Consider the following 27,551-nt stretch of genomic DNA (forward strand, 5'->3'; position numbering starts at 1 on the left):
TCCCGGTTATTGGCCGAGTAAAGTAAACAGAGGGTGGGGCGGGGCGGGGCGGGCCAGCGCCGGGGTGGCCCCCGGAGGGGGCGGAGAGTGCGCGGCGGGCGGCGGCGGCCGGGGAGGCCCGGGAGGCCGCGGTGCGGTCACTGCGAGCCGAGCCGAGCCGAGCCGCGCCGATCGCCATCCGGCCCCGGCTCCCGCTCGCGATCCCGGCCGGTGGCGCGGGCCGGCGGCGCCGCAGCCCATGGAGCTCGAAAACATCGTAGCGAACACGGTGCTACTCAAGGCCCGGGAAGGTGAGGCGGCCGGGCGGGCGGCCGGGTGCGAAGAACGCGGGCGCGCGGTCTCTGAGCTCGGTGGGGCGATCCCGCCACCCCATCTCATAGGGCAGCGCGCTTCGCGCCCCTCACCCCGCGCAGACATGAGTCTTTCCGGCCCCGCGTCCTCCTCCTCCGCACCTGCCCCGGGGAGCTCGGGCCCAGGAAGGGGCGGGGGGCAGGCCACCGCCCTCGCGGCGGGGGGAAAATGAGGGGTGAATGAGCCGGTCTGGTGTACCAAGCGGAAGGAAGAGGGAAGGGTGGGACCTCAGACCCAGGAGAGCTTCTCTGAGGCCTCTCCCAGGTGAGAGATGAGAATATGCCCCAGGAAGGGGCAGCCTACCCCCACGTGCCCAGGGCTCAGGTTCTGCGCACAGTCTGGACCGGCACAAAGTTGATGCAGGGTAAACCGGTTTGGAGAATGAATGAACGGCCATTGGACTTGGGGAAGCTGCTAGTCACGTATGCTACCAATATGACTGCCACTTGTTCAGCACCTAATGACACTGGGGACAGAGGTGAATGGGTCACGATTTTTGCCTTCAGGAAGCACACAGGCTACTGGGGCAAACAAGCACAGAAATCAGTGGGAGGCAGCTTTGAAAGAAGAGAGCATACTGGGCTGGCAGGACTGTAAGAGCAAGGCCTGGCAGAGGGAGTTGGTCTGGTGAACCTAGTGTGTGCTGAGCTCCTCATGGCTCCCACCCAAGATGTTAGCTCTTGCTCTAGAGGGTCCTGGGAGAGACAGAAGGACCAAACCTGACCCCCACTGCCTGGTGCTCAGTCTGCCCCTCCTCTGCTATTGTCCACCTTGGTAACATAATCACCAAACACCGCCCTTTGTGCTGTGTCCTGTCCAGGGTGCTGGCAACCAGCACTGTACAAGACCCTTCTTTTTGGAACTCTAGGACAGGGAGGTCATGACAGTTTTTCCACTCTTCGCTGAGCTTCCAGGCTGAAAGTGTCCTGAAAGAGTAGTCTGCTTCACCTCTGTGCCCCTTTTGCAGCGACTATCCTCCAGGTTATATAGTAAGACTATGGTTGACCCAGGCTTAGGATACAGGATGCCCCCAATACAGTTTGTAGGAAGCCCAGAGGAGCCCCAGCTGGCACAGCATCTGGTACCTTCTGCCTGCCCAATGGGTATTGACCCCAGGGAGGTGCTGCCTGGAAATAGGCATGGCAGGCTGGGTCCTTAATGCCCAGAGCCTTCCTTATCTCCTGTCCCTTATCGAGTCCGGGGCTGGGCCTTCCTCCCAGCCTCTGGGGGCATCTGCCGATTCTGTTCTGCCTCGTCATCCAGCAAGCCAGGGGGGAGGAGTGAGGAGAGCCTGGCCTGGCCTCCCTCCTATTGCTGTAGCCAGTTCAGGCCTCAGGCTGCTGAGAACACTGTCTTGCCTGGCCAGAGAGTATGTGCATCATCAGATAGGCTTCTTCAGGCAGTGGGTGAGATGTAGGGATTTGGCCAGACCCGGGACCCCATGCCTCCACTGGGGAACCCTCACCCCACCTGGCTTTGTCTCTCCCACCTACCTGGCTCTAGACAAGTCTCTTCTCTCTGAACTTTAGTAACCTTTTTTGTGGAATGGTTGGGAACAGGACATGAAAACTAAAGGAAATCCCAATTGTCTCTGAGTCCTGAACCCTGGCCTGTGGACTGGCTGCATCAGAATCCCTTCATGAGCTGGCTGACAGTTTGGGGCTGGGTCTTTGCCAGCTTCTCAAGTAGTTTGGGAGCCCTCGGTGTATATATTCAGTTGACACCTAGTAAATATCTGACATATTTGGGGTGGGAAAGGAACTTGGGTTGTGACCCCAAGGATATGGGTTCCAATCCTGCCTCTGGTACCTCTAGGTGTTGTGATCTTGAACACAATGGTTCACTTCAGGGTCTTGGTTTTCTTATGAAATTGGGCCAGGTCTCGCAGAGCTGCTGAGAGGATTAAGTGGGACAGCTCTGGGGATGTGAGGCCTTGCTTAGTCCTTCCTTTTCCAGGTGCCCAGAGACACAGTGAGGTGACCAAGCTGGGGCGGGGAGGAGCCCCACTGACTGGTGGCAGTTCCAGGACAGGATATTTGTGTGTTACACTGTGCTGCTGCCTTAATGTGGCTGGGAGGAGGGGAGGGAGGAGGAAGTAACTGATGGGGAGGCAGGCAGATGGAGGGTTGGGTGAGGGACCTGCGGGGGTGGGGGAGGAGTTCCCCTTCTAGGGAGGCCTTGCCTGGGTTGGGGTGGGGGGGGTCTGTTGCTTACTCACAATGGAGCAATGACTGGGATATACTGGGTGTGGCTGCAGGAGGGCTTCTAGTGGGTTTCCCAATGGGTGCCCTGCAACACTTCCTTCTCTGGTCAGCTTGGGTCAGGGAGCACATTGAGGGACCCAGCCCTGCTTCCTCCCTAGAAGGCAGCCCCTTCTACTTGCACCACCTGCCTTCAGCAAGGCCAGATGGAGATAAGACTGGGTAAACCAGGGGGGAAACTGAGGCCAGGCAAGGGAAAGTGGTAGCTTGAGATTGCCATTGACTTGGAGCTGGGGTCCACCTCTTGTCACAGCCCTACTGGTGTTGGACATAGAATCTCCCAGTCACCCTCACAACACCTCCGGAAGTGGCTTAGGACCCAAAGTACACATGGAGAAATTGAGGTTAATAGTGGGCAAGTGATGGGTCTAAAGTGTGAACTGGAGATTCCAACCAAGGTCTCCAAGACTCAGGCCCCTTCCACTATTCTCAACCTCATGGCCCACAGGCCACATCTGGCTAGCTCTCTTAACATGTTTTATTTGGCTGAAGTAGTATTTAAAAAAATAGGAACCAATCCTAATATATAAAAAGCCAGGGGCTGTCACAACCGAAACAACTGGATGGACAACAGAACAGCAGGCTGTGTGGGGCGACCAGGCCGGCAGGGGGGTTAGTGAGGGACGACGAAAAGACTGAACAGCGTGCTGCATGGGGCGACCAGGCCGGCAGGGGGCGGGAAATTGGGGGTGACCAGGCTGGTGGGGGGCAGTTGGGAGCAACCAGGCCGGTGGGAGGGGCAATTGGGGGCAACCAGGCTGGCAGGGGGGCAGTTGGAGGTGACCAGGCCGACGGAGGGGTGGGGGGCAGTGAGGGGTGACCAGGCAGGCAGGCAGGTGAGCAGTTAGGAGCCAGCAGTCCCGGATTGTGAGATGGATGTCCGACTGCCGGAACCCCCAAGGGTTCCCGGGTTGGAGAGGGTGCAGGCTGGGCTGAGGGGACCCCTCCCCCACCCCCATGCACGAATTTTTGCACTGGGCCTGTAGTATTTCATATAACAATCTGGATTCCCAGAGCTGGCCACACTGAGCCAGCATTCCTGCCTAGCAGAAACCAAGCAACAGCTGGAGTTGTGCTGCAGCTGCCTCTATTAGAAGAGGCACGACTAGGCCAGTTCACCATACTCTCCACCACTCCCTGTTGTCTCCCATCTGGTCCACATTCACCATATCTGTCTAGCTTTGTAGACATTTGAGCTGCTACCTTGGTCTCCACAGCTGCAGTTGGGAGGTCACCTAGGTGAAATGAGGCAGGTATCAGGGCCAGGGAAGCCCTTGTGTGCAGGGGTGGGCATCCTGAGTGCCAGCCCTCCTGCTGCCACCTTATTTGAGTCTCTTATAGCCCTGATACAGGGCCCGGTGACTCAGGCTGCCTCTGGCTCTGGCAACTCTCAGGCATATTTCCTAGAATCTCCCCGTTTTGGGTGTTGACTTACATGGTTCCCGCCATTGTCAAGTTCTTTTCTGTTTTCTTCACCTGAGAAACTACCTGGTAGGTAGCAGCTGAGACTTGCCAAGTCTGCCCAGAAACCCCACCCTTCCCCAGCATCCTAGTCTTACTGCCATCTTGGCTCTTCCAGCCCAGGAGCCCTAGCAGGAGGACGGATGGGACCATGTATATTCGGGAACCCAGTGAGGATATGTTGGAGTTGTAGAAGGAAGGCCTCTACAAGCCTCCTTTAGTGAGCTGTGCCTAGGCTGGGCCCTGAAGGCCTCTGGACCACACTGAGAGTGGAGGGGAGACATGGTGGTGGCCAGACTCAGCACCTGTTCGCTCCCACAGGTGGTGGCGGGAATCGCAAAGGCAAAAGCAAGAAATGGCGACAGATGCTGCAGTTCCCCCACATCAGCCAGTGCGAAGAGCTGCGGCTCAGCCTCGGTGAGGCCTGGGTGGAGACCGGGGTGCTGAGGCAAGGGTGCCCTGCTGGTGTCAGGGAGCCTCCCCTGAGACCTTACCCTGGGGCAGACGGCAAGGTTGGGGGGGGTCCAGGGAGCAGATTTAGGCTACACCACCCACCTCAGTTTCAGTTCCTGGGCTTGTGATGGGTGAGGGCAGAGAACAAACAGAACAGCAGGGGGCCGGTGGGGTGAGTGTGGGGAGTAGGGCAGGGTCAGATTTGGGGCAGTATGAGAAAAGCAGAGGAAGAAAGGGCTGGGCCCAGGGGGAGCAGAGCTCAGGGCACAGAGGGTATAGTAGAGGCTGGAGCCAGCCCACAGATTGACTTTGTTGGGAGCCTTACCCAGTCTGGTCCTAGGGGGCTCAGCAAAGTCTTGACCAGAAGGGCCCAGAACCCCAGTTCCTGCTTATCTTGGCTGAGGCCCCAGGTCTGAGCAGCACTCCAGGTTGCCCAGGCCCCCACTGACAACCTACATGTGGGCAAGGAGTATATTGTAGCTGCTTCCACTGCCTGGGAAGGAGATCTAGCCTGGAGCTCAACGGAAGCCACAGCTTCCTCCTGTACTTTCGCCAGGCAGGCTGCAGGTGTGGGCCCAGCTTGGGCCTGGCCGGAACCTCAGACCACACCCAACCCCAGCACTGTGACAAATGCGGGGTGGTGTGAACCAGGAGACAATGGGGGAGGTGAGGGCCCCGGTTCTAGAGCCACACTCCTGGCTGTGTGACCTTGGACTAATCACTTAGCCTTTCTGGGCCTCAGAGTCCCAAGCTATGATATAGTAGAGGTTCTAAAGGAGAAAATGGGTGCTATACTTGAGGGCTGGAAGCTGTCAATGGGACCCAGGGCCTGGTGGTGTGGACAGGAATGCCCCACTGGCCAGCTCCAGGTCCAGAACCCAGCAGCTCCCACCTCTGCCTGCAGAGCGTGACTACCACAGCCTTTGCGAGCGGCAGCCCATTGGGCGCCTGCTGTTCCGAGAGTTCTGCACCACGAGGCCTGAGCTGACCCGCTGCATTGCCTTCCTGGATGAGGTGGTGAGTGCTGCTTAGCCCAAAGCCCAGCCCAACACCCAGGGTAGACAGAGGTCCCAGGCCCTGTGTGCTCTAGTGCCCACGCCTGTTACTTTCCCCAGACTTCAAGCCTCTCCACCTTCCACCCTGCAGGCTGAGTATGAAGTGACTCCTGATGAGAAGAGGAAGGCATGTGGGCAGAGGCTAATGCAGAATTTTCTGAGCCACACGGTGAGTGAGCAGTGATGGAGGGATGACGGCAGCGGGCAGAGCTCAGTGATGGGGAGAGGAGTGGTCACCACCTGGGCAGAGATGCCCTGGAGCTGCTCCAGGCTCACCAGGCAGCACCGTGGGCACAGAGCCTAGGAGGGGGGACAAACAGCCTGCCAGCAGCTCTGCTTCCCCTTGCCTCTAATGTAGAAGCAGGAACTGAGTTCAGTAGTCAGACAGGCTAGGACACCACCAGCTTGCAGCTACTCCTAGCACTGGCCCGAGATATCTGCCATCTCTGCCCTAGGAGTGAGCAGCTGGCCAAGGGGGTCCGTTCACTGACCTGTCTGTGGCCTGTCCTCAGGGTCCTGACCTCATTCCTGAGGTCCCCCAGCAACTGGTGACTAACTGTGCCCAGCAGCTGGAGAAGGGGCCCTGCAAAGACCTCTTCCAGGAGCTAACCCGGTAAGCCTCTCCCTCCCACAGGCCTAAAATTTTGTCCTGAGGAGGGACTTCTGTAGGTCTGGAAGACTGTGAACAGCTCGGCTGCTCAGTCTCTCATCCCAGCCTTGCCATGCTGTGTGACTTGGGGCAGGTTGCCTCCCCTCTCTGTAGCATCCTCAACTTCAGCACGGGTGTGTCTCTGTTCTAGTGGGTTAGTAGGAGGGTTGGCTGAGGATGCTGCCTTTTAGGCTGAGCATGCATGTAACAGGAGGACTGGTCCATCAAACTGAGAACCTGGGGTGTCGGGCTGACCAGTGGGCTGGGCCTTCTCAATAGGCTGACCCATGAGTACCTGAGTGTGGCCCCTTTTGCCGACTACCTCGACAGCATCTACTTCAACCGTTTCCTGCAATGGAAGTGGCTGGAAAGGTGAGCGCCTCGAAGGCGGGGCCGGGGCAGGCCAGGTTGTTGGGGCTGTCATGGGCCTTGGACCCCTGCTCAGTCATTTGTTCCCCAAATCCTTTCCTACAGGCAGCCAGTGACCAAAAACACCTTCAGGCAGTACCGAGTCCTGGGCAAAGGTGGCTTTGGGGAGGTGAGTGGCCAAGCCAGAACCATGTAGTGGTGGGGTAGGGTGGGTCCTGGACAAGCCCTCCTCCCCGCCCCCCAAACCTCTGTACCCCCAGCAAGAGCACAGCTTGTTCCCATTTGCTTCGTCTACCCTGGCTATTAGGTGTGCGCCTGCCAGGTACGGGCAACGGGCAAGATGTACGCCTGCAAGAAGCTGGAGAAGAAGCGCATCAAGAAGCGGAAAGGGGAGGCCATGGCACTCAATGAGAAGCAGATCCTGGAGAAAGTGAACAGTAGGTTTGTAGTAAGTACAGACAGGAGACCCAGCCCTGCCCCCTGGCCATGTGCTTGCCCTCCCCACTCACCAGGCTGATCTTTTCCCCTCACCCCACCCCTCATTCCCTCCAGGCACTGCCTCCCATTCTTGGAGATGCCTGGGAAGGGCAGGTTTTGGGGTGTTGATACCAGGCCTGGGAAGGAGGCTGGGCCCCCAGGAGTGGCACTGAGGATATTTTGGGCGGCTGGCACCAGCCCTGCCACCAGGTGGCCTGTGTCTCCTGCCTGAGGGCTTGGGTCCCTTGGGCCACAGGTGAGCTTGGCCTATGCCTATGAGACCAAGGATGCGCTGTGCCTGGTGCTGACACTGATGAACGGAGGTGACCTCAAGTTCCACATCTACCACATGGGCCAGGCTGGCTTCCCAGAGGCACGGGCCGTCTTCTACGCTGCTGAGATCTGCTGTGGACTGGAGGACCTGCATCGGGAGCGCATTGTGTACAGGTACGGAGCTTTGCCTCCCTACCAGGGGCTGTGGCTGGGCATGAGTGAAGGTGGTGGGAAGATGTGGGTGTCTGAGTCCAGGGAAGCACTGGCCGGAGGCTCTGCACTTGCCCACATTAGGTGGACTTGAAAGGCTCAGAACCCAGGCTCTGGGATCTGGTTGCCACGGTGGTGAATCCGACATTGTCACCCTTCTCAGTGACTTTGGGCCAGTCTGCTTCCTGTGCCTAACACCGTTTCCTTTCCTGGAAAGCAGAGGCTATATAATTCCTGCCTGGTGGGTTGTTATGGGGCCAAATGAAATGATTTGGTAAAATACACAGGGCTTGGCAGTGAGGGCTCTACCTATTACTGTTATTGGTGATTATTTCCTTGGAGTCTCCCAATAGCCCCAGAGGAAAAGAATGAGCAGCCCTATTTTACAGGAAAGGTAGAGTCAGCCACCAAAGGGCTGGGGGAGGGTGAAGGGGGGGCCTCGACCCTGGGTGAGCAAGGCTACTGATGACATCTAGGGAGCTTCCCTAGGTGAGAGGTGCCTTCCACATGCCTAGTGAGTCCCAGGAGTCCTGGCTCCATAAACCCTTTATCTGCTCCCTTGAGTTGGGGTTGATATGGGTGGAGAGCAAGGCTCTCTTGTCACCCTGGCAACAAATGGCTCCTACACCTGCTGCACATCACATCCCAGGAGTTGACCCAACAGGGAGGGGGTAGCCCTGCCTGGCTGCCTGGCACACTGAGCAGCATCTGATCCTGCCCTTCTCTCCCCACAGGGACCTGAAGCCAGAGAACATCCTACTGGATGACCATGGTGGGTGGGGGGGGCCACAGAGGTAGGGTGGTGTGGGGTGGGGTCCAGCCCACCTGCTTCATGGGCTCCTCACTTTTTCACCCACATTCAGGTCACATCCGAATCTCTGACCTGGGGCTGGCTGTGCATGTGCCCGAGGGCCAGACCATCAAAGGCCGTGTGGGCACCGTGGGCTACATGGGTAAGTCCTCTCACTGTCCTGGGCCCGACACTCCCCCTCCCCAACTTCTGTGGAATCTCCTGTGTCTCAGGGAATAGAAAGAGCTATTGTCCCTCTCTCATAGATCAGGAGTCAAGACTCAGCCAGGGCCCCACATACGTGTGAACCCACTTCATTTATTAAATACTTACTGAGCTCCTATTGGCTGGGCTTGCAGGTGGCAACCAGTGAAGGGACTTAAATCCATGTCCATGGTCCCAGCCCTCCACTCCCCTGACCTGCCTATACTCAGAGCCAGAGTGCCCATCTGGGGAGGGGCCAAGATGAGGTCCTGGGTTCCCCTCTGGGACCACATGACACAGTAGACAGAGCCCGAACTACAGGTGTTCTCTTACCCGCCCCTTGCTTATTGTGTGTCCTTGGGCCAGCCACTTCCAGCTGGCCGTGATCCTCATACCACCTGCCAGAGTTGCCTCGAAGATGAAGAGGCAGTAGAGGCAACTCACCCTGCCCTGTAGGCAGTGTAGGCATCCAGCTAGTGACTTTCCTCCTTTCCTTGGTCTAATACTAAATCCATAGGTTGCAAACTGGTAGCCACACGGGCTTCATTTGGCCTACGTTTGTGTGTTTCAATCAAATTATGTTTAAAACAATTGGAATTGGTTGCCAACATTGAATGAGCCAGACAGCCTCACATTAAAAATACGGATTTCTGACTTCTTTGAAGTTAGAAACCTGCCCTCTGCAGATGCTCTCCTACTCACCATGGTCCCCATCAGGCCATTGGCAGTGTTCGAGCTGATCCCCTGCCTTGACATGTGCTGGGCTTCCTGGGGTACCCCTAACTCATTCTTACCCCTAACTCCTATGCCACCCACCCAGCTCCAGAGGTGGTGAAGAATGAACGGTACACGTTCAGCCCAGACTGGTGGGCGCTAGGCTGCCTTCTGTACGAGATGATTGCAGGCCAATCGCCCTTCCAGCAAAGGAAAAAGAAGATTAAGCGGGAGGAGGTGGAGCGGCTGGTGAAGGAGGTGACTGAAGAGTACTCTGATCAATTTTCCCTTCAGGCCCGCTCACTCTGCTCCCAGGTGTGGCAGCCAGCGGGAGGCCTGGGCTGGGGCTGGGCACCTCTCCCAAGGCCACCCTGACCACCCCTCCCCTGCTACAGCTCCTTTGCAAGGACCCTGCCGAGCGTCTGGGGTGTCGTGGAGGTGGTGCCTGTGAGGTGAAGGAACACCCCATCTTCAAAAAACTGAACTTCAAGCGTCTGGGAGCGGGCATACTGGAGCCACCCTTCAAGCCTGATGTGAGTGCCACCTATATGAAGGCAGGACCCAGCCAGGGTGGGGGGTGGCGGCTCTTGGAGTCAGGTTACTCTCCATTTGAATGTAAGAAAACCTAACTCAAATGGCTTAGCCAACAAAACAGATAATTCCCTGGGCTCACAAAAATGAAAAGCCCCATCTTGGGTTCCAACTGTGTTGTAGGAATTGTCTCTCTTCCTCTCCCTCCCCGCGAACTGGTCAAGGTGCAGTCTTTACTCGCAGGTAGCTCTCCCAGGGCATGGCAGTGGTGGACTCAGCAGCTCGAACCCACATCCTACCAGCTCAGCCACTCCAGTAGATAAAGAGCACCTCTTACCCAATAATTTAAAAAGTCCTAAAAGGGAGGATAAAAGGCCTAAGGCTGACGCTAATAGCCTTTGATTCCTCAGAGGCCCCTTAGTGGCCACACCGGATCATATGCCTACCTGAAGCACTGCTAATGGAGGAGACCAGTTCCCCAAAGAAAAACCAAGATGCTGTTAACAGCAGGGGGAAGGGCTGTTAGGGTTGGCATAACACTTGGTGCCCACCACACGTGGCAGTGCTCACCTTCCATCTGTGGGCAGAACCCTCCCTCTTGTAGAATCTCACCCATTTGCTGACATCTCAGTGAGTCAGGCATCCTGCAGGCAAGAATAGTCTTGAGTTATCAGACTCCAAGCGGCAAAACCCCAACTAGACTTACTTATGCCCAACATGGAGTTTGTTGGTTCATTTGGCCAGAAAGTCCCAGAGTGGGACCCACATCAGGGTTTTATGTTGTGTTGTCAGGACTCCATCTCTTGGCTCTGCTTCATTCTGTTGACTGCCCTCCCACTAAATTCAGGCTTCTCTGTATGAAGTCACAGGGAAGGTTCTGATTGGCCAAAATTAGGTCATGTGCTTACCCCCTTCCATGTGTGAGAGGCCTGTGTCCTGTGTTCACCAGGAACACTGGGGAGGCAGGAAGGTGATGGGCAGACCAGGTTGATGCATGATTGTTTATTCATTCAACAAATATTTGAGTGCCCAGATGTGCCAGACCTTGGAGATAATGAGGTCAACAGGACCCAGTCCTGCATTCATGTTCTAGTGGGAGAACACACCAGTATAAACCAGTAAGTGAAAACATTTTAGGTAATGTGAGGTGCAGCGGCAAAGAATAAAGCAGGCTAAAAAGAAGATAAGGAAGATGGGGGGCGTATTTTTAGACAGGATGGTCTCTGAGGAGTTGACAGTTAAGCAGAAGCCTAAAATATGTGAAGGAGAGAACCCTGCCAAGATTTATAGTGTGAGCATTCCAGGGAAAAGGACTGAGCCAGGCAATGAGGTCCTGGGGCAGGGACCAGCTTCAAGAACTAATACAGCAATGAGGGGCTAGTGTGACAGATGCGTCTACCTCTGAATGTGATGGGAGCCTTTGGGGAACATTGAGGCAGGAATGTGAGGTGTTGGGGTGGACCATAGAGGAGGTGAGTGGAAGTGAGGGACCCACTAGTGGGCTGCTGCCTCTGAAGGACTGTGTCATGTAGGCCTCACTGACACCCCATGATGTGGGCATTGCTGGGGGTGGCTGAGCCTGACGTCAGCAGCTGCCTCCAGGCTGCACTGCCACTCCTGCTTCCCAGGCACATCGTCTAATTTAACCTTGAAACCACCCACTGCTCCCAGTCTTTTATTCTAAGTTAGAAAATCAGCCCAGCCGGTGTGGCTCAGCGGTTGAACATCAACCTATGAAGCAGGAGGTCATGGTTTGAGTCCCGATCAGGGCACATGCCCAGGTTGTGGGCTCGATCCGCAGTGTAGGGCGTGCAGGAAGCAGCCAATCAATGATTCTCTCTCATCATTGATGTTTCTATCTCTCTCTTCCTCTCCTTTCCTCTCTGAAATCAATAAAAATATATACATTTTTTTTAAAGTTAGAAAATCAGTGCCTTGGACTTTAGCTTTTTAGAAGCAGCAGGTGAAAAGCAATGTTGTTTTTAACAGCTTTATTGGAGTTAATTCATATACTATGTAATCCACTCATTTTAAAGTACATAATTAAATGGTTTTTAGCATATTCAGAATTGTACAAGCATCATCACAATTTTAGAACATTTTCATCCCCCCCCCAAAAAAAAGCCTCGTATCCATTAGCAGTCATTCCCCATTCTCCCCTTCCCCTGGCAACCACTAATCTTTCTTCACTATAGAAAGGGTGTGCTAAAAAAATGTATACATACTTAATAGCTGATAGCTCAATTGATTTTTTTTTTCTTTTCAGATTTAACCCATTGGAATGAATAATTATTCAAAGTGTGTATACAGTTTTTGGAGACACCTTATATTTGCCTAATCTGGACATTTTATATAAATGAAATTATACACTATGTGGTCCTTTGTTAATGGCATCTTTCCCTTTGCATGTTTTTAAACTTCATCAGTATTATAGCACATTTCAGTTCTTTTCTATGACTGAACAATATTCCAGTGTATGAATAGTCCACATTTTGTTTGTCTTCATCAGTTTCTAGACATCAGGGTTGTTTCCACTTTTTGGCTATCATGAATAATGCTGCCACGAACATGCACATACACGTTTTTGTGGGGACACAGGTTTCCTTTTCTCTTGGCTGTGTACCTAGGAATGGAGTTGCTGGCTCATCTGGTAATGCTGTTTAACCTTTGAGGAATTGCCAGACTGTTTTCCAAAGTAGCTGCACTATTTTATATGATGATGTTTTAATTGATATCCTTAATAGTAGGGGATGGAGCAAGCTGTTGAACATCCCAAGACGCAGACCCTTCAGCACTGGGCCCTGCATGCAGGTGCCCTGCAGAAGGTGCCTGCTGAGATTCAGCTTCTGCTCACCTCACCAGTTGCACGCGCAGAGAGCTGTGTGCAGATGGAGGGGGCACCTGTTAGTGGTTCCACCCCGCACTGTGGAGGCTACTGGCTGTGGTGGGTCAGCTACCAGCAACTGGTCAGGGATGGGGAATGATCCCATTTACAGAGGGGAACTGAGCTCAGAGGGAAGAGAATGCCATGCTTAGGAAGTACATGGGTTGCTGGTTTCTGACTCCAAACCAGAGAGCACAACCAGGCTAAGACTGGAGTGGTTCTCAGGGCTGAGCTGCCCACCCATGCATGGGTGGTGCTCCTATTGACCACTGCCTTTGTCCCCTCAGCCCCAGGCCATTTATTGCAAGGATGTCCTGGACATCGAACAGTTCTCCACAGTTAAGGGTGTGGAGCTGGAACCCGCGGACCAGGACTTCTACCAGAAGTTTGCTACGGGCAGCGTGTCTATCCCCTGGCAGAATGAGGTGGGACCTGCCCAGCTGTTGTGGGGGGGAGGGCACTCCAGAAGTTGGCCCTGGGGGCAGTTCTCACAGCTGCCTGTCCTGTGGCAGATGGTGGAGACGGAGTGCTTCCAGGAGCTGAATGTCTTCGGGCTGGATGGCTCAGTTCCCCCAGACCTGGACTGGAAGGGCCAGCCCCCTGCACCCCCCAAGAAGGGACTGCTGCAGAGACTCTTCAGTCGCCAGGTAACCCCAGTAGTGTCCTCCCTGGGCCCCAGCCTTGCTCCAGGGGATGGTGGGTGGGAGGCTGGGCCAGTGCCCGCATGTGCTGTGAGTGGGCCTTCTCCAGCCATGCCAGTGGTGCCCAGGGTCTCTGGCCTCATTCCCTCCCGTCCCCCACCTCTGGCTGGGCTCACGGCCTCTTTTCTCTTTCCAGAGGTGAGCAGTGTAGGCTCCCCGTGGGTTGGCTTTGCTGCCTGGCCTCGGGGAGCCACGGGCAGTCCTTCCATGGCAGAGGCGAGATGTGGGAGAAAGAAGTCCGGTGCCCACTCCCCACCTTACCCTCCCCACTGCTTTTGTTCCCTGCACCCCAGCACCTTCAAGCTGCTAGCCTTGCTTAGCCATCTGTTTCCCCATGCTCTGCCTTCAGCTGCCCCAGGGAAGAGTGGCTGGATGGGGCCCTGCCCTGGCAAAGCCTGGGTTCCACCTGGTCCCCCTTACTTCAGCCTGTAGTTGGCAGCCCCTGTACCAATGTGTGGCCTGAGCTGCTGCTCCAGGCCCCTCGTGGGATGTCCCCTCCCCAGAGCATGGCCCACTCAATGATGGCACTGGTGGCTAACAGCGCTTGCTCTGCCTCTTTCCCTCCGTGTCTTCTCCGCCCTCCAGGATTGCTGTGGGAACTGCAGCGACAGTGAAGAAGAGCTCCCCACCCGCCTCTAGCCCCCAGTCTGAGGCCCCGACCGGCGGTTGGCGGTAGCAGCTACTTCGAGTGCTGTTTACAATTTTGCACAGTGGTCCTCCCCATTGTCCACTCAAGTTGTGGCCTGGGGAACACAGCCGGAGCTGTCCCCAGTGTTCTCTGCCCCTCAGCCCGTAGTCTGGCTGAGTTTGGCAAGGCCTAGGCTGTCCTTGGGACAAAGGTGCGTCCCTTCAGCTCTTGTCCGTGGAGCTCGGGGCTTTCTGTATTTATGTATTTGTACGAATGTATATAGTGACTAGAGCATTCTGAAGACCCACGCTGGAGCTGGCAGAGGGGCCACTGCCAAACTCAAGGCTCCTCAGGCCCCTGAGCCCCCAGCACTGTGCTCACCACCGCCGACCTCCGAGTGAGACTCGTGCCTGCCTCTGCTGCCCTGGGCTCAGGCCACCACCTCGGGCCCAATGCTGTCCCTTCTCAGCACTTGTCAGAGCTGGATCTGGGGCATGTGCCAAAGTATGAACAGAGATTGGGCTGATTCTGGGACCCATCAGTCCACTGCCCAGGCTGTCCCAGATGGGTGTGCCTCTGCCTTCCAGCTCCCAGGGCACCTTGTCCCTCATGCTGGGCCCTGTCCTGAAGACACCTCTTGCAGAAATGCCCCATCCCAGGCGGGGAAAGGGGGTGTCCCTGGCCAACCCTCAAACATTCCAGACTTCTCTCATAACAATAGACACATGTGCCCAGCAATAATCCACCCCTCCCTCTGTGTGTGTGTGTGTGTGTGTGTGTGTGTGTGTGTGTGTGTGTGTGTATGTGAAGGGGGCAGGCTGAGGCTGTGTGCCTATACGCCAGGCCCCACTCAGCCCTTCCCAGACTGGATAGCCATCCTGGTCCCAGTGTTGGTGTAGCATGGGATTACAGGACCCTGGTTTTTCCATATTTAAAGCCAATTTTTATTACTCATTTTGTCCAATGTAAGCCGCCACGTGTCTATGTGAATACAGTCTCAGCACAAAGCTGGCCAGCTGCCCCTGCCTGCCTCTTTCTTGTTCCTGGTGCTCGGCCGGTCGTCCTTCTTCCCTGGATCTGCTGGAAATGGGAAGGGATTAGAGGTGGGCCTGGTGGGGGCTGCCCTTCTAGCAAGGGCCAGGAGTTCCCAGGGTGACCTTGGGGCAGCCTCTCCAAACACTCAGGCCTTGGTGGCCTTTGGGCTCACCCTTTGGGTTTCTTAGCTTCCTAAATGGGATGAGGCCTGAGGGAATTGGGTCCTCACCAAGGTGTGGGTCTGGCTTTGCCTGATCTTGAGAGGCAGGCTCAGCTGGCAATATCCCCTCCAAGGCCAAGGTGGCCTGGCCCTCAATTGTGGACTTGGAACAGCCTGGGGAGGGAGGTGGAGCTGCTGTTAGAAACACCTGCCCAGTCTGTCTTACCTGGACACTTGCTGTGTGCCTGGCCCAGGGCCAGTGCACATGCAGTAGAACCATCCCTCTGCTTTGCCCTTGAAGTAGGGAATGTGGCCAGGCAAAGATGAGACAATGGCAGTACTGGGCATTAGGCTGTAGCAGAGGCATGTGGGCATCAGGAAGTGTCTTCTGAAGAAAGAAGTTGAGCCAGGCCTTGAGACATTCAGCTGGGGACAGATGAATTAGGAGAGCATTCCATCCTGTAGCATTCAAAGTGCAAAGACTTGGGAGGACGGGGGGAGGCGCAAAAGCCTGTTAACCACAAGTCTGTCCCAGTCTTTAACAAACCTGTTTGATAAAATCCCAGTGACCTCAGCCACACACATACCCATGCCCTGTGCCACCATAAGATTTTGTTCATTGCCTCTGGGCTGGGTACCCCATTGCCACAGAGACCACATGAGCTTTGCTGTTGGTTCTGGATTCAAGTCCCAGCCTGGTCACTTTGCCAAGTGGAAAGATGAGTGTGATACCTATTGACTCACAAGGCAGCTATGAGAAGTAGCCAGTCACCCCTCCCCTTGAGCCCCTAGGTCACTAATAGGTCTTGCCTGCCATGGAAGTGTATGCTGGGTACCAAGCTAACAGTTATCTCGGGCAGTCAGAAAACTCCAAGCAACAACTTAGAAGATGGGGCCTCTTGGGCTGTCTCAGGTCTTGATGGGGAGTGGAGTGTGCGTTACCTCTTCTATTAACTTGAGGGGAACGGTAAGGAAAGGGCCTTGCCAGGCTCTTCCAGCTGGTGAGTGGCTGTTGCAGGGCAAAGGAAGGCAACTGAAGGTGAAGCTGGATCCTGCCCATGAGGTTAGGGGCCAAGGTACACTTTCCTCTGCTCCAGGCTCTGGGAGGAAGGGCAGTTAGGAGGTATCAGCATGCAGAGGCTGAAGCCCAGCCCTCGGCAAGTGTGAGTGGGTACCAGATGGAAAGGAAGGACCCTGTGGCACACTACCTGCAATGGGTCCAGATCTCCCACCAACCTTCCCTTTGGGATAGGGAAGCATCCAGGAAACTTCTTGGCTAGGGTTCAGCTTACCTTACTGCTCACAGTGCACCATTGGCAGAGGAAACTCGGAATCACTTCCCAACAAATCTTCCCAAGCGCACCTGCTCTGAGAGGGGGCTGGGGACTCGAAGATAAGGCCCTGCCAGCTTGGAGCTCAGTCTGGTAAGGAGGCAGACATGGGAATAGTGGGACCCAGTGTGAGCAAGTGGCAGAGATCATTCAAGAGCTGGCAGGGCTGGGACTAGGGAGGGAAGGCCATTTGGCCACAGAGGTGTCAGAGTTGGTGCCCTCCAGAACACAGGACCAGATGTATCTGGATAGTCTAGGGCCTCTAGTGGTTTAAGATGGCTAAACATGAGGTGGGGTGGGTGAGGTGTGGAAGAAGGGAGTGACTGGAGCTGACAGTGAGATACAGCCATGTATGGCTTTGAAAGCAGCGTTAACGTGGGGTCTCATCTGGAAGGCAGTGGAAGAGTGCCTGCCCAGCATGTACAAAAGCACCCCAAGTTTCCTTTGGGAAACTCTCCACTCAGTCCATGTGGTTTAGATGGGGCCAGGTTTGCACCCACTGCACACACACCTAGAGCTGTGTGACTCAGGTGGGGCTGTGGGAGTCTTTGGTTGCAAGTTAGAAAGTGTTTTTGTTTTTTAAAGAAAGGATGGGCGGGGGGGGGGGGAGGAGGAGGCTGATTGACAGGAAGAACCAGACTGGGGCGGCTCCAGGGTCTTAATCGCAGACCCGATTCTCATCAGGGCACAACTCCCAGAAGGAAGATGCTACAATCATGTTCATGTCTGCATTGCTGACATAAACCCAAGGAATCTGAATAACCAGACTGGAAACCTGCCCACTGTGTATCCGGAGAGTAGGGCACTTGGGTTAATAAATCCACCATGATGACATCCCTGGGATACAATAACCACCGCCCCCCTCCCAAACAGAGAATCTAAGAGTCATAAACAGCCAGGTTCTGGCTCAGCCTAAACAGTGAGGCCCTCACTAGGGCTCAATTCTGTTGCTGGGGATGAGCAGGGTCCATGGAATCCAGCGCTATGGATCAAGAACTAGGTTCTCCTCCTGCTATTTCTAAGTAGGCATGTGGTGATGTAGGCTTGCTGGAGACACAGTGGGAGTGGCCTTGAGGCCGTGAATTCATGATTGGCGCCACACTGGGGTACCTGCCTGCTCCAGCCCCTGCCTACTGCAAGCGTGAAGTGCCTGTCAGTATATGGCCAGGGCCTGGACGTACGTCGGGTTTTCGAGCTGAGGTAGGGGTGTGTGTGTGTGTGTGTGTGTGTGTGTGTGTGTGGTGTCTAGACCTCAGCTGCTTGGCTGAGCATTCCGTGTGCTCTGCTGATTGTGTGCACTGGGTTTGCCTGCATATGCCAGGCCCAGACAGCCTGTTGCTAGGTGTGCGGCGTGGCGAGCGCATCCCCTGTGACAGGAGAGCCCGGCTCGACAGGTGGGTGAGGGTCCTCCGCCTTTGGCTCCCGGGACTGTCTCCTCCGCTGCGAGGTGTGGGGGGCAGGGGCTCTCGGCTGGCGACCGCGTGCGCGCACGCCGGGCTCAGGACGCGCCGTGTACGCGTCCGTGCGCGCGCCCCGCGGCTCCAGCCCCTCGCTCGGAGCCGCCTTCGCTGCCACAGTCAGCTTCCTGGGGCTGCTGTCGCCTCCCCCCGGCCGGAGGCTCCGTCCGCGGGGCCCGCGCCGCTCTCCCAGAGCCAGGAAGACGAGCTCGAGGAGGATGCCTGGGCCCGTGAGTACCGCGGCGGCGGCAGCGAGCCGGTGGGCATGGAGTGTGGACGGAAGACATTCCCGGGGCCAGCCCCCTTCCCGCGGACGGCTCCGTTCCGGGGCCCGGGTCGCCGCCTTGGACCCCGGCCCCGGCCAGCCCCTCTCCCAGCCCCCACTGCAGAGAGGGAGGGAAGGAGAGGGAGGGCGCCAGTGAGCGAGGGAGCCGGAGCGGGGCGCGAGCAGCCACTGGTTCGCTTGGAAACGGTTGTCACAGCAACGGGGTTTCGCTCCTCGGTAACGCGACTGTGGGGCGGCGACACCCTCTCCCAGCCCTCCCCCACCCCATGCGGGGCCTCTGCCCCCAGGCACAGTGGGAGAGGGGATGCGGGGACTACCCCTCTCACGGTTGAGGCGGGGGATTTCGCCCCTCTCGTCCGTTTGGGTGTGCCTGCCTCCACAACCCGTCGAGGGTGGGGGTGGGGAGGTGAGCGCACCTTGGAGCAAAATTTGGCTCGCACGTGGCTGCAGTCGTCGCAGCGGGGCTCCTGGGGTGGCAAAGGTAGGGGAACCCTGGCAGGAAGAGGCATGGAAGCTGGATCCGGATCCCGCCACCCCCACCGCCACTACCACCACCTGCCTTTGAAATGGCCCAACCCGAGCTGGGTACCCCATAGATGATGTTCCTTACCAGGGGAGAGGAAAGAAGCTCGGATCTCTCGTCCTGGTGGCCAGGGCATGTGCTGGGCCGGTGGTGGGTCTGTACTACTCATTCCAAGCCACCATTCTGCAGGGAGGGGTGGGAGCCCCGTGTGCAGGGGCAGAGGAAAGGACTTTGCTGACCCCGGCCAGAAGGGAGCACCCCAGCCCATTGTCTGGATCACAAGTGTCCCTTCCTTGCCTGAGCTCAAAGCCCAAACTGTGCTGGGTGGCATGCAGGTTGGCCGCAGGCTGGCCAGTGCCACATGGAGATGCCCTGACCCAGGGAGCTCCTCTGGAAGGAGAATGGCAGCAGAGTCGGAGGAAATGACCTCTGGCTCCCTTCCCAACCTCCCCTCGGTTTCAATGTACTGGGGAGAGAAATGCTCTCCAGCCAGCTCTCCTGGGTCTGACTCAGCAGATGCCATCCCCTACTGACCACAGGCCTCGACCACAACCGCCACCCCTGGCTTTCCCTTCCCATCCAGGGTGGTGTCCTGGGCACCAGAAGTGACCATTACCCTGAGCATTTGAGATGTTGGCATAGATGTCCATGGATGAGTGGTACCCTGAGTCAGGCCCAAGTCTCCTTCCCACAGACAGTAGGCCTTTGGAATTATTCACAGGCCCTTTTCATTCTTTCTGCTCGGGGGTGAGGCTCTGCATCCATTATTCCTAATCCTTACAACAGTTGTGCAAGGTAAGTTTATTACCCCCGTTGTAGCATTGAAGATGCCTGAGGCTCAGGGAGGTAGTGACTTGCCCAAGGTCACACAACCAGTCAGAGTGGAGCTGGGTTTCCAGGGCTGGTTCTGCTGGCGTCGCCCCTCTGCATGCTACACATCTCTTGTGAGCCAGGCAGGAAAGAACTGTGGCGCTTTCTAGAGGAACATTCTTAACCTTCTTTCCATTCCTCCAGTGAGCAAATGCGGTCTTTCCTGCCTTGGTACACCTTTCCTTCTTCCAGAAATAGCCAGATTTGGCTCCCTTAGATGCTCCATAGGACTGTTCTGCGGCCAGGCTGGCTCCCACCCACCGTCCCTCCATTTTCTCTCTCTGAGGACGACCAAGCAGTGAGGTCTGCCTCAGTATCCTGGGAAACTCCCAAGGTTCTAGTTCTTTGTTTTTGTCCTGATCACATAGCAGCTGTGGGAGAAGGAATTTAGCAAAGAATGGCCTATGGAGTGCTGGCCCTTGTGGGTGCTCAGTCTAGCTCAGTGGTTGGAGACCCGAATGCCTTGAGGGCCCAGAGTGAGGAGTGCCAGGGAGCTACTCAGCTGCAGTCAACGTCACCATGTGAGAATGTGGAGTAGGTATGACCAGATTGTCCAATTTTAAAGATGAGGCAAAAATCCAGACTTTCATGTAAAAACTCCAATTAAATTTTTTTTTTTAAATTGATTGTGGACCAGCAAAACACATCCATGAACCTTGTTCAGCCTGAGAGTCACGAGCTGAGACCTCTGGCCCACAGTAAAGTGATGGCACTTTTTGCCAGACCATGCCAGGCTTGTGTAGATGTAGCACCATGGTGTGGTTTCCACATATGAGCCTTTTGAGGCTGCAAGATGCTGGCATTTGGTTTGTCACATGCAGCTATGTACTATGGTCTTGAAGCATTTTCACCTCCCTCATCAGTTGTGTTCCTCCATTGTGCTGCCAGGCAGGCTTCATTATCCCTGTCTTACAGGTGAAGAGTCTTCAGCTCAGGCATGAGAATAGCTGGGATCGGGTCACACAGACCCAGCAGGGCAGGGCAGGGCAGGGAAGAAGCAGGATTTGAACTCAGGGCTCCCCCATCAGTGCTCTGTGTGTTACACCAGGCCGCCCCTCAGAAGAGCGCATCCTCATTCCCCCCTTCACCCCCAATTTGTACTCAACTCCCTTGGAGGGACAGATCTGAGTATAGTAGATACTGACCTAAGTAAGGCCTCTGTGGCCACAAGCCGCCTGGGGCTCCTGTCTCTGTTGTCCTATTTGCAGTTCCCCAAGCCTGGGGTTCATAGCCCAGGACTATGGTTGGATCACAGAGATGCTACCTACAGGTACTGGTGCCACGCTAGTACCTTGGCCTAGCTGGAAAGGAGGTTGTGGCCAGCTCCATGCCTGGCTGACTTTGGCAGCTGGGACAATTCCCATCATTTCTCTCTGGCCTGAGTTCATCTGTCTTGGTGTGGGAGGAGTGTAAAAATGTCACCAGTGCCTTCCTGAAATGCCCTTCTTGCCAGGACAGTGGACTTTGCAGTCACCTGGGCTTCACAGTGTGGGCCTAAGGTGGCCCCAGCTTCTTGTCTGTAGAATGGGGATGGCAGCAGCCACCTTCTGGGTGTCACTGAGATACTGAAGATAAAGAGGCTAGCAGTGAGCCTGGCATGTGCAAGGGCACGCAGGACAGGTTAGCAGCCACTTTCTTTCTTCTTTTTTCTTTCTTTTTTTTCTTTTTGCTATAAAGCATTTTTAACTTTCTTTTTTATTGAATTATTGGCGTTACATTAGTTAATAAAATTATATAGGTTTCCAATGTACAATTCTATAATACATCATCTGTATATTATGTGTTCACCATCCAAAGTCTGGTCTCCTTCCATCACCTTTTATCCCCCGTTTACCCTCTTCTACCGGCCACTACCCCCTGCAGCCACCCACTTCCACCCCATCCTCACTCCTCACACACACTCTGCTCTCTCTCCCCTCTGTCCCCTGGTCTGAGTCCCTGTCCCTTCACTTGATTGGTACCTTTGGCCTCACATGCAAGGAACCTCATGACCCAGAACCCCAACTGCCTGGGGTTTCCTCTACCCACACCAGAGACCCTGACAAATTCTTAGGACATAGATATATGGTCCTCAGCTTGCTTATAAAACAACCTGCAAGGACCAAGAGCTGGGTTATGGCCTCTCTGTGACATTTTGATGAATGGCTGACATTCCCCAGGAATGGATTGGATGCAGACCCAGCTCTTGAGGCATTCCTTGTCCCTACAGCTAAAAGACCAAATAGGTAACTGGACACCTCCAGTCACTCCTTCAGCAAGTGATTTTTTAGCTACTATGTACCAGGTGATTAAGACAGATACAGCCTCTGGTGTTGGACACAGGCCACTATAGAATACTGTAATATCATAGGGCTTCTTATCCAGCCTGGGGGTGAGGTGGCTCAGGGCTGACTTGTCCAGGGAAGTGACAAGTGAGGCCGTGAAGCTGAGTAGTGAGTGCTGGGGCAAGAACAGCGAGGATGTATTACAGGCCCCTTGGAGAGAGAAAGCAGAGCTGTAGGCAGTGCAGAATGGAGCCCTGAGAGGTAAGGCTGAAGAGATTTTGGCAGGAGCTCATCTCAGAGGCCATGATCTAGGTTAGTGGTTCTCAAAGTGTGCTCCCTGGACCAGCAACACCAGCACTTGTTGGGAATTTGTTAGAAATGCAAATTCTTAGGCCCCATCCCAGACCTGGGGGCGAAGCCCAGTACTCTGCTTTAACAAGCCCTCCATGTGGTTCTGATGATTACTTACCCCAGTTTGAGAGGTTCCCATCTAAGTGTGTTAAAGAGCTGGACTGTCTCCTGAGACAGTGGGGAGTTGTTGGAGGGTTCAGGCTAGAGAGTGCCCTGGGAAAATGGACAATGTGGAGAGTGGGTAGGCTGGGCAGGAACACAGCACAGAAGTAGAGACAGTGGTGGCAACCATGGTAATAGGGGCCTACGTGGGAGATGCTGGTAGCCTGGCCAAGGCAGTGGCAGGGGAACCAAAGGAAGTGGACAGGTGAGGACACACTACACTGAGGGTAAGAACAGCAGGATTTAGTGGATAGAGTAACTGGTGGGCCCTTTGCTGAGATAAAGGACCCAGTAGCAGATCTTTGGGGTCTGAAGTTGGGAGCTGGGATTCTTCAACCTACAGGGCTACAGTAGGTCCAGAATGAGACATCTAGGTGACCTTGGGTGTCATTTAATCTCTTTGAGCCACGTATTCTAGTCAAATGGGGAAAGTGCTAACAGTTCTCAGGATGACTGCGAGAACGACCTGTGGTATCCAGCCCGTGGCAGGAACACCTTGGGGACACTCACATCTCTGCATCCCCAGCTCAGAGCCTTGAAAAGCACCAACATTTGTTGAGTGTCTCCAAGCCCTTTGCACAGATTAGCTCCATCTTCACCAGGGTCATTGAGGAGGACACCAAGGCAACATGGAGTTTCAGAACTCACTGCCCTGGGTCTCTCTTTTACCTCCTGCTGTGCTGCCAGTGAGCATGTGGCCTCAGAAAACTGTACAATCCAATGTGCTTACAAACTCTACAAATAAATCAAGATGGAATCCTAAAAGATGTTCAAATAACCCACAAGAAAGGTAAGAAAAGAGAAAGAGGAAACAAAACAAATCATAAAATGACAAACTTAAGGATGAGTCCATCTGAACGCACTACTCCTAGCACAGCCAGAGTCAGACACAGAGAAGGGATTTGGTATGAACAGTCTGGAGAGGCTGGGGAAGGGTAATGGCTGTGTACAAGAGGCTACAGCAGGGTCTGCCAGAAGCATGACAGAGGCCCAAGGAGCAAAGGGACAGCTTGGGGAGCCTTGGAGCAGCTTGGCCTGGTCAGGAAGTGAATTTGGAAAGGCCTGCAAGAATGTCCTGATGATGATGGATTGAGCACCTTCTATGGGTGAGATGAGATGGACTGAGAAGATACTGGGCAGGAGGCAGGCCTCAGGCAGGGTCTCACGCACTAAAACTGAGCATTGGTGCCAGAGGGTCAGCTCAGCTGTAAGACTTCCTCTCATGGACACACAGTGGCCTAAAATGCAGCCATGGTTCCTGCCTCCTAGCTGAGGGGCCACAATGGCACTCAGCTGGTCTTGGGTGTGGCCTGCCCCAGTCTGTTCTAGTGCTGCACTGGGCTCCTGAGGGCAGGGTCTCTGTCCTTTGTTCCTGGTTAACCCTGGAGCTGCCATCAATTTCTCCTCCACCATGTAGCCTTTTCCCACTCTTGAGCTGAGGGCTGAGGGCCAAAAGGGCCAGGGCCTTGATAGGAAGGAACAAGAAGGCATATTTTGGCTCCAAGCTGGCCAGTGTCCCTGTGGCTGCCAAGTCCTCATGTACAGGTGCACACGCACCAGGCTTTTCGTGTACATTTCAGTTGTCATGTAGGCGAAGGTGTTTTGACACAGACTTTGGATTCAGACTCAGGCTAAATCTTAGCTCCCCCCTTATTAGCTTTGTGACTTGAGACAAGTTCATTTCCTTGTCTGAGCTGGTCTCATCTATCGAATGGACCCCCACCCCCATGAGAAAGTGCTGGTGAAGATCACACAAGATTCTGCATGAAAAGAGCCTAGAACAAGGCCTGACACACAGTATACAGGCCTTGGTAACTATTTCTATTTCTGAATTCAGCTAAACATCACCTCCAGGCTTTTCTGACCCAGAGCTGTTCTTGCTCTGCAGGCCAAGGGGCCCCCTAGTTAGTACCAACTTCCTCAGAGCATTCCTGAAAATTCCTGTGGGCTCAGGAAAAGGAGAACAACGGATTTATTTAACTCCCAGTGACTGGCAGCACCGTGTTTTTATCAGGGCTGCGTCGCCATGGCAGCCTCATGGCAGGGTTGTGGAGGGGGTGGGTGGAACTATTGTTCCTGCCATTGTCTGTTCTGGAATGCAGGCCCAGGATAACGGGACTGGCACAGGCACCAAGTGGCACATGGCACAGGCAGCTGTTTAGTCTGACGAGAGCCCTCTTGGGGTGGCCTGTGCCCTGGCTTCCCCCCAGCTTACTGCCAGACCGGTCTGAGATGGCTTGATTGGAGCCCCCAGGTTGGGGCTCAGGCCCACCCTGGCCCCCAAAGCTGAATGTGTTCATTGGACATGTTGAGGATAGGGGTGTCCATGGGGCTTCTGGAAGAGGTCTCACAACATAGCTCAGGCAGCACTCTTCCACCCCAGGCTAGGGTGTTGTAGCCAGGCTTGGATTTAAATTACCGCAGGGCCACCTGCTATCTGTACAGCTAATTGCTTCCCCCTTCCTTATCTTTAAAATAGGAATAATTAGTTACCCCAAAGGGTGGTATATGAAAGCCCCTGGGTAAAAGGCATTCAAGAAGGGCTCATTTCTGTTCTGCGGGGGTGATGAACAGTCGCCTGCCATCTGTCACTCTACCGTCAGGGTCCCCTCCTACATACCTCTTAGGATGCAAGGTTCCCCTCTTAACCCTGGCTTTGGAGAGGAGTTGGGAGGAGAGGGGCCCATCTGGAGTGATGCGGGACCAGGTGGTACTAACGACTTTTCCTCCCCTCTGCGGAAAGGGAAAGGAATTGAGGGGAAGAGATCCAGTGTCCTGGAGCTAGAAGGGCAGGGCCAAGTGGGACTAAGCAGGAGTAGGAGGTGAAGAAACTGGGATCTGTCGGGTGGAGGCACATAGAGGAAAGGAAGAGGGAACAGCTCATGGTGGGAGGGTATTCGGCGCGGACAAAGGCAGATGCAGTGGGAACTACCCGCCTCCGAGCTCCCGCTACAAGAACGGCGACAATCGGGGAGGTCGCGGTGCGGGCTGGAATGTTCCACGCTTTGGGCAGCCAGGGGTGGGAGCGGGTACAAGACCTAGAGCTCCTGGGGCTGCTAGACATATGTATAGGGCTGAAGATAGGCGCCTGTGGTTGGTTGTGTGGCTCTAGAAGGTGGGCCACCCTTTCCCCGCCGCCAAGCAACCAAGCGGTGCCCAGGGGATCCGGTTGGCGAATCTCCCTTGCGCAAAGGCCGAGTCTGGCCTTCGCGCGCCCCCTGCTGGCCTGCCTGGAGTTCCCTCAGCTCAGCCGCAGCGGCCGAGTCTCAGACCCGGGAAAACCCTACCCGGGAAACCTCGAGGTGTGACGTCACCCTCCTCGGTGACGTCACAGCCCCCGGGGAGTGTGGGGGTTCCGGCAAAGGAGGCATCCCCGGGACTGCACAGGGCACCGGCAGGGAAGTCGTCGGGGGCTGCAGCGCGCCTTCACCGCGCCTTATGTCTGTCCCATAGGTCCCGCGCGGCCCCGGGTGAGGCCTGCCCGCTCGCCCGCCGGCACCATGGGAAGGAGCGGGCACCGATACTGCTGCCCCCCGCCGGCGCGCGCAGGACTTGAGCCTCGCCGCAGGCAGCCCCCGGCCGCAGGTCCCCAAGTGATGCTGGCGGCTCCTGGGAGCGTGGCGCGGGCCCGGGGCCACGTAGAGGAGCCCAGTGTCCAGTGAAGCTGCCGAGGACCCGCCGCCCGCGCCGCCGCCATGGTTATGTCCCAGGGCACCTACACGTTCCTAACGTGCTTCGCTGGTTTCTGGCTTATCTGGGGGCTCATCGTCCTACTGTGCTGCTTCTGCAGCTTCCTGCGCCGCCGCCTCAAACGGCGCCAGGAGGAGCGACTGCGTGAGCAGAACCTGCGCGTCCTCGAGTTGGAGCCCCTCGAGCTCGAGGGCAGCCTGGCCGGGAGCCCCCCGGGCCTCGCGCCTCCGCCACCACCGCACCGCGGCCGCCTTGAAGCGCCGGCGCACGCGCACCAACACGTGCACGTGCACCCGCTGCTGCATCACGGGCCAGCACAGCCACACGCGCATCCGCACGCACACCACCACGCACTGCCGCACCCACAGCCGCCGCACCTCTCCGTGCCGCCCCGGCCCTGGAGCTACCCGCGCCAAGGTAAGTGCCGACCTACGCCGGAGGCGATCGGGATGGGCGGGGCCTCGGACGCGGGCTGACTCTTGGTCTTCACTGGACGGGTTGCCCCAACCTAGGAGGGCGCGGGCTGGGCCTGGCGTTGGCTAAGGTTTGTGCGGGAGGCTGGAGACTTGGCTAAGGTTTCTGCGGGAGGCTGGAGACGGGTAGTCTCACACCTTCGGACCGCTTCCCACTCCACAGCGGAATCGGACATGTCCAAGCCTCCGTGCTACGAAGAGGCGGTGCTGATGGCCGAGCCGCCGCCGCCCTACAGTGAGGTGCTCACCGACACCCGCGGCCTCTACCGCAAGATCGTCACGCCCTTTCTGAGCCGCCGCGACAGCGCAGAGAAACAGGAGCAGCCGCCGCCTAGTTATAAGCCGCTGTTCCTGGACCGAGGCTACACGTCGGCGCTGCACCTACCTAGCGCCCCGCGGCCCGCGGCGCCCTGCCCTGCACTCTGCCTACAGGCGGACCGAGGCCGCCGGGTCTTCCCCAGCTGGACCGACTCGGAGCTCAGCAGCCGTGAGCCGCTGGAGCCCGGAGCTTGGCGCCTGCCGGTCTCCATCCCCTTGTTCGGGAGGACTACAGCCGTATAGAGGGGTGCCCGGCGACCCGAGCCCCAACAGTAGACTCCTGGCCTGACTGTGAGGCTTTTTAAATACTTCCCTTGGACTGCGGGGGGTGGGAGGGATTTCTTACCCCATTTGTTACATTTTGAGGATAATAAAGGTGTGTGATCTGGTTTGGTACAAGCGGAGGGGACACCCACTGCTTGCGTCCAAAGTCCTGGTGGCCAGGTGTGCCTGGGCCTTGGCAGGAGGAAAGCTGAGTGCGCTTTTCAGCTAAGTGGCTGGAGGATGCAGAACTAAACCTGAGGTCAGCCTGCTTCCCCCAAGAGCCTCAGACGCCATCTTCCCTGCCCATGAAATCACGGTTAGGTTCCCCTGTGGCCTTAGAGGTGGGGAAAGTTGGG

The 27,551-nt window shown here is 56.0% G+C and overlaps 2 protein-coding genes across 5 annotated transcripts; both read left to right on the forward strand.

Moving 5' to 3' along the window:
- Window positions 1-88: 88 nt before the first annotated feature.
- On the forward strand, window positions 89-15,032 carry GRK6 (G protein-coupled receptor kinase 6). Of its 2 annotated transcripts, XM_080673797.1 has the most exons (16): window positions 89-290; window positions 4,395-4,490; window positions 5,431-5,543; window positions 5,673-5,750; window positions 6,094-6,194; window positions 6,510-6,602; window positions 6,705-6,768; window positions 6,907-7,047; window positions 7,333-7,523; window positions 8,294-8,331; window positions 8,423-8,512; window positions 9,374-9,582; window positions 9,663-9,800; window positions 12,970-13,107; window positions 13,195-13,329; window positions 13,969-15,032. In XM_080673797.1, the coding sequence occupies exons 1-16, from the start codon at window positions 239-241 to the stop codon at window positions 14,020-14,022; spliced, it is 1,731 nt and encodes a 576-aa protein (XP_080529923.1). In that variant the 5' UTR covers window positions 89-238; the 3' UTR covers window positions 14,023-15,032. The 2 variants fall into 2 exon arrangements, with proteins under 2 accessions (XP_080529923.1, XP_080529924.1); XM_080673798.1 differs by lacking the exons at window positions 89-290; window positions 4,395-4,490; window positions 5,431-5,543; ... (2 more) ...; window positions 6,510-6,602; window positions 6,705-6,768 and having other exon boundaries at window positions 6,923-7,040.
- A 2,633-nt stretch (window positions 15,033-17,665) lies between these two features.
- PRR7 (proline rich 7, synaptic) lies at window positions 17,666-27,326 on the forward strand. 3 transcript variants are annotated; one of them, XM_080673395.1, is made up of 3 exons: window positions 17,666-17,737; window positions 25,904-26,557; window positions 26,777-27,326. In XM_080673395.1, exons 2-3 carry the CDS (start codon window positions 26,146-26,148, stop codon window positions 27,172-27,174), a joined length of 810 nt encoding a protein of 269 aa, XP_080529521.1. In that variant the 5' UTR covers window positions 17,666-17,737; window positions 25,904-26,145; the 3' UTR covers window positions 27,175-27,326. The 3 variants fall into 3 exon arrangements, with proteins under 3 accessions (XP_080529521.1, XP_080529522.1, XP_080529520.1); XM_080673396.1 differs by lacking the exon at window positions 17,666-17,737 and adding an exon at window positions 17,821-17,931; XM_080673394.1 differs by lacking the exon at window positions 17,666-17,737 and adding an exon at window positions 18,084-18,224.
- Window positions 27,327-27,551: the final 225 nt, after the last annotated feature.

Source organism: Plecotus auritus (genome assembly GCF_963455305.1).
Source record: "Plecotus auritus genome assembly, chromosome: 6".
Classification (NCBI taxonomy): Eukaryota; Metazoa; Chordata; class Mammalia; order Chiroptera; family Vespertilionidae; genus Plecotus; species Plecotus auritus.